This window comes from Biomphalaria glabrata, chromosome 14 (genome assembly GCF_947242115.1).
Source record: "Biomphalaria glabrata chromosome 14, xgBioGlab47.1, whole genome shotgun sequence".
Classification (NCBI taxonomy): Eukaryota; Metazoa; Mollusca; class Gastropoda; family Planorbidae; genus Biomphalaria; species Biomphalaria glabrata.
This window is the reverse complement of record NC_074724.1, coordinates 10,647,016-10,653,025: the sequence shown is the minus strand read 5'-3', so window position 1 is coordinate 10,653,025 and position 6,010 is coordinate 10,647,016. Positions and strand designations below refer to the sequence as shown.

The following is a 6,010-nucleotide window of genomic DNA, read 5'->3' as shown; positions in this document are numbered from 1 at the left end:
ATTGTCGCCCATAGTGTTTGTTTATATTTGTGGATTCACGTTAGAGTTTGTACTGACCACATTCCTTGTCTTGAACTTTATTATGTGTGGAGATATTGTCGTCATTCAGCGTAATAGAGCTTTAGATGTTAACATAGTTTTTGTTATATTAAAGTATGACACTTAGCTAGTTCGTATATTACACTAATGTCAAAGAAAAAAAAAATCTTTTTGAAAGAAATACAAAAATGTCATCCAGTGCGATTAGCGGAACTCACATATAGCATGTCATTACCATTCAGGAATCTGACTTATTATAGGCCTATATTCATAAAATAATCAAAACCTTTATAATAAAAAAAACAATTCGCTGAACGGTGTTAGAATTCATACTATACATACAATATTATGGTAGAGTGAAAAAAACATTGTTATAAAAGCTACTTGCTTATTAAATTATCGTCAAATGATATCTCGCGCCAAAACGTCCCGTCGCCAAAACTGCTCGCGCCTAAACGTCCCGTCGACAAAACGGCTGGGCCAAAACGGCTGGGCCAAAACGTCACGTACCGCCGGGCAAGCTACCCAGCCTCATCATGGCGCCTGGGTGGAAACGGTCGTGAGAGGAAACGTCTAGGCCAAAGAGTAGCCCAACAAGGCTCTCGCGGAAATGTCTAAAAGGGTGTGAGAACATCCTCATTGCACTGTGCGGGGATGTAGAAAAGCTCCAACAACGATCTGTCAACGTCCAGGCGCCGTCACTCAAGGGGCCGTTACATAAATGGCGTGTCCCGCGCGGTTAGCTTGATAGATTAAAGGGACGTGACACGGGTCCCGGTAGTGCGGCCTTCGTCGACGTCTCATGTCCGTAACACTTTAGTGTCCGTGTTCACCGTAAGTGAACGCAAAAGCAAATTCCAAGTTTAACCCCGTATCTCAACACCCGTCGGACAGGGTGGCAGGAAGGAGGGACTCGCTGCCCATTAGAGGCCGGTGAAAGGGAGCTCTTGTTTGCTTTTGCTGGCCTTAGAGTTCCAAGTTCCGAGTGCGACGCACAACTCTGCAAGACAATTTTAGATGGGCCATGAAATTGAATTCAGGTCGTTCCCTTTTTTTTCTGTATGCTTTTAAAGAGCATTTACGGTAAAATTTAAGCAGACATCCCTTTATCTCCCCACTTTCAAGTTTCCCACCTGGTGCAGATAAATGATAGCATTATAACGTATTGAAATAGCTAAAAGCATAAAATAGAGCTAAATAATAACAATTGCTCAATAAATTATTTTGAATCACAGAGATTTATTGTTGTTAGTCTAGATCTATTATAAACTTAATTTTATGACTAAATGATACGATTTCACTTCGAATAAGCTATTTTATAAAAAAAAAAAACTTAATATTTTGCTATTTTCATTAGGAATCTTATAGAGAGAACAAAAATGTGTAGGAGACTAGAGAGGAAATTAGAAAAAAACAACAACTTTTAGTCGTGTTTTCCTTTGTTCTCGGCGCCTTGTTTTCCTTTGTTCTCGGCGCTTTGTTTTCCTTTGTTCTCGGCGCCTTGTTTTCCTTTGTCCTCGGCGCCTTGTTTTCCTTTATTCTCGGCGCCTTGTTTTCCTTTGTCCTCGGCACCTTGTTTTCCTTTGTCCTCAGCGCCTTGTTTTTCTTTGTCCTCGGCGCCTTGTTTTCCTTTGTCCTCGGCGCCTTGTTTTCCTTTGTCCTCGGCACCTTGTTTTCCATTATCCTCGGCGCCTTGTTTTTCTTTGTCCTCGGCGCCTTGTTTTCCTTTGTCCTAGGCGCCTTGTTTTCCTTTGTCCTCGGCGCCTTGTTTTCCTTTGTCCTAGGCGCCTTGTTTTCCTTTGTCCTAGGCGCCTTGTTTTCCTTTGTCCTCGGCGCCTTGTTTTCCTTTGTCCTAGGCGCCTTGTTTTCCTTTGTCCTAGGCGCCTTGTTTTCCTTTGTCCTCGGCGCCTTGTTTTCCTTTGTCCTCGGCACCTTGTTTTCCTTTGTCCTCGGCACCTTGTTTTCCATTATCCTCGGCGCCTTGTTTTCCTTTGTCCTCGGCGCCTTGTTTTCCTTTGTCCTCGGCGCCTTGTTTTCCTTTGTCCTCGGCGCCTTGTTTTCCTTTGTCCTCGGCGCCTTGTTTTCCTTTGTCCTCAGTGCTTTGTTTTCCTTTGTCCTCGGCGCCTTGTTTTCCTTTGTCCTCGGCGCCTTGTTTTCCTTTGTCCTCGGCGCCTTGTTTTCCTTTGTCCTCGGCGCCTTGTTTTCCTTTGTCCTCGGCGCCTTGTTTTCCTTTGTCCTCGGCGCCTTGTTTTCCTTTGTCCTCGGCACCTTGTTTTTCTTTGTCCTCGGCGCCTTGTTTTCCTTTGTCCTCAGTGCTTTGTTTTCCTTTGTCCTCGGCACCTTGTTTTCCTTTGTCCTCGGCGCCTTGTTTTCCTTTGTCCTCGGCACCTTGTTTTCCTTTGTCCTCGACTTCTTGTTTTTCTTTGTCCTCGGCGTCTTGTTTTCCTTGACCTTCGGCATCTTGTTTTCTTTTGTTTGGTGTTTTAGTCCCTTCAAGTATCTTCTTGCTTTTATCCTTTGGAGATTTGGAGTAGTCTGGTTGAATTTTAGAAGACGTCTTTGAGAGTGATGTAGTGTTTGTGCTAGTTTCAATATTAGTTGGTATCATAGGAATCTCAATGGCTATAGGGGCAGGCGTCTCTAAGAGTTGTGTAGTCTTTACGCTAGTTTCAATATTAGTTGGTATCATAGGAATCTCAATGGCTATAGGGGCAGGCGTCTCTAAGAGTTGTGTAGTCTTTAAGCTAGTTTCAATATTAGTTGGTATCATAGGAATCTCAGTGGCTATAGGGGCAGGTATTTCTAACAGTTGTGTAGTCTTTACTCTAGTTTCAATATTAGTTGGTATCATAGGAATCTCAATGGCTATAGGGGCAGGCATTTCTAAGAGTTGTGTAGTCTTTGCGCTAGGAGACTAGAGATGAAATTAGAAAAAAAACAACAACTTTTAGTCGTGTTTTCCTTTGTCCTCGGCGCCTTGTTTTCCTTTGTTCTCGGCGCTTTGTTTTCCTTTGTTCTCGGCGCCTTGTTTTCCTTTGTTCTCGGCGCCTTGTTTTCCTTTGTCCTCGGCGTCTTGTTTTCCTTTGTTTGGTGTTTTAGTCCCTTCATGTATCTTCTTGCTTTTATCCTTTGGAGATTTGGAGTTGTCTGGTTGAATTTTAGAAGACGTCTCTGAGAAAGGTGTAGTCGTTGTTGTAGTTGGTATCGTAGCAATCTCAATGGCTGTAGTGAGATAAATAGCAAAATTAGATTAATGTTAAAACTGAGTTTATGAATTGCATATTTCAGTGTTTATTAAAGTCAGACATATTTACTTCTAAACTGCACCCGTGATCAAGAGTACAACTTAAGTTGGGAGAATTGTAAAAATTGCGAAATCAAACATGAATCCAGATTTTTAAGAGTAAACATGTTGATTATAATTTATACAAAAAGTAAAACTTCCGTGAGGATAGCCGTGTGTGTATTTTACATGTTAGTGATATCTTTTTTATTTACACCAGGTTTGATGTGTGTGTACATAATTAATCTTCATTACATTCTGACCCTTCTTTCTTTCGGAAGACGTTTATTGTACCCTAGAATAGATTCTTTTCTGGAGTAAGTGGAAAAATGTAGTATCCACGCCATTGCCAGCAAAGGGAATCTGGGGGAGATCCGCGAGTTCGCCAAGCACCATATCCGGCATTGAAAGCCAACAAAATGCATATTGTGAGCTATCTACAGTGCATTATCCTGCTATTTAAATGTTTTATTTCAAAAACCTAATGTGCTATTACTACTGACTTAGATCCTCCCGCGTCGATCAGCGCATTTGGCGGCAAGCTGCTTCCACAAAAATCTGATACTGGCAATGTGTGAAGCCTCTTCCCACCTGCTCTGAGAACCTACATGAAAGTGTGGCGCCAAGTTGCACTAGGATGTCCCTGTTTGCGATTTCCTCGTAATGGCCTCCATGTTATCGAAATTCTTATTATGCGTAATTCATTTTTTCGGAGAACATGTCCTGCAAACCTCATGCGACGCTCTGTCACAACCTTAATAAGGTGTCGACTCCTAGTTCGGCAGAGAATTTCCTTGAGATTAGATCTTTATAAAAATCCATCTTAGCCATTATTGTTGAGCCACAATTAGTTGTTTCTTTGCATTTAGAGTTCAATCTATAAATAGACTTTTTATGAGCATTTTGCGCAGTCTTAATTAAATAGTTGAAGTCAAAGCTGAACTAGAAAATTGTGCAAAGCCCCGTGGAAATATTTTTTGCATTAATTAAGCATTACAAGAAATAAATATAATGGTGAAATTTATAAACCGTCATCAGTTTTGTAAATGGAATTTGATTTATGTTACCTGTTCAATTCTAGTTTAGAATTAAAACATATGTTTTGTCCACTCCAGCTCCCTGCAGCCAGGCAGGAGCTGTATTTTTCAATGGAATCTGTTATCAAGCTTTTAGCGACAATGCACTTACTTGGAATGAAGCACAAGTAAGGCACATGCACGTCTTGTCAGATTAATTCAAATAGTGTATTATTATTTAGAACTTTTATCAAACTTTCTTATTTTTATTTTATCTTAAGTGAAGCTTTTATAATTTTCACTTCCAAGTAGCATATTCATTGGGTTTACTTCTGAGCGCTGAGTGATCTTTTGGAGTCACCTTCCGTGGCTTCATTATGGCTCCCACATAAAAACATTCATATTTTAAAACAGGTAGCCGACGAAAGAAAGGAACCATCGACCTGCTTTTGTTCTATGTAACTAATCCTGACTGTTTGGCGTAGTACGGCTGTACAATCACTTGCCTTAGCCCAATGCAATAAAAACGAAACCAATCGATATAGAAGGCATGAACACTTAGCTGCGACGTCGCAACCTGTGGGCAGTTTAGTCCAATAGCTTAATACCATGTCTTCAACACTCAACAGCGGATTTAAACATCAAAATCTACAATAAAATTCGAAATATCATATATTTCTTTGTTCGTAACGAGTAATAATAGAAAATAAATTAGTTTCTATAATAAAGTAATTTAGTAGTTATCAGGTAATTGTCATAAATGTTTTGAAAATAAATAAAACAAGATTACAAAGAGAGTTTGTGTTACACAAACTCAGAGGCGGCCCCCGTCGAAGTCGGATCCCTGTCGGATCTGCATATTCGCAAATAATATTCAAGAGGTGATTTAATTTTGATGGTCAAAAGTAATAATGTTTCAAAGATTCATTTGCCATAAATTTAAATTTAAATTAAATAAAAAATAGTAGATTAGTTTTAGTATATTATAACATTGCAATATTGATCAAAACGTTTGGAAATGAAAATCTACACTTTTTTTTTACACTTTAAGTTTAGAAATTGAAATTCTACATCTTAATCTAGTCTATTTTAGTCTAAACTAGATCTAGAAATTCTAGATCTAGACTCTAAAATAATTTTAATTAGAATATAAATCCAGATCTAGATATACTGTAATAAAAATCTAGATCTAGTTTAAGAAATCTAGATTAGATCTAAATAAAGATATCATTTCTTTTTTAAACGCGAGTCACATAACGAGGCTTAATAAACATTACTATACCGAGTTCTTTTTTCATTTCATTTGAAGAATTAATTCCATATAACGTCAGAGGGGAAAAAAAAACACTACGTCACACGGCCTAGCTAGACTAAAAATTGACTTCATCATTACGAGCCATTTATTAAGTGTTCATAGACTTTGGTGCACCGAGTGCGTTCTTTAAGCATTTCATTTAAAGAATTCATTCCATATGACGTCAAAGGATAAAAAAACACTACGTCACACGGCCTAGCTATAATAAAAATCGCCTTCATCATTACGAGCCATTTATCGAGTGTTCATAGACTTTGGTGCACCGAGTGCGTTCTTTTAGCATTTCATTTAAAGAATTCATTCCATATGACGTCAAGGAAAAAAACAACACTACGTCACACGGCTTAGTTAGACTAA

General features: G+C 39.0%; 1 protein-coding gene across 1 annotated transcript; it reads right to left on the bottom strand.

Annotated features, from left to right (window-relative positions):
* Positions 1–1,905: 1,905 nt before the first annotated feature.
* On the bottom strand, positions 1,906–2,920 carry LOC129922915 (antho-RFamide neuropeptides type 2-like). The gene has a single exon (XM_056011132.1). It carries the CDS (start codon positions 2,918–2,920, stop codon positions 1,916–1,918), a length of 1,005 nt encoding a protein of 334 aa, XP_055867107.1. The 3' UTR covers positions 1,906–1,915.
* Positions 2,921–6,010: the final 3,090 nt, after the last annotated feature.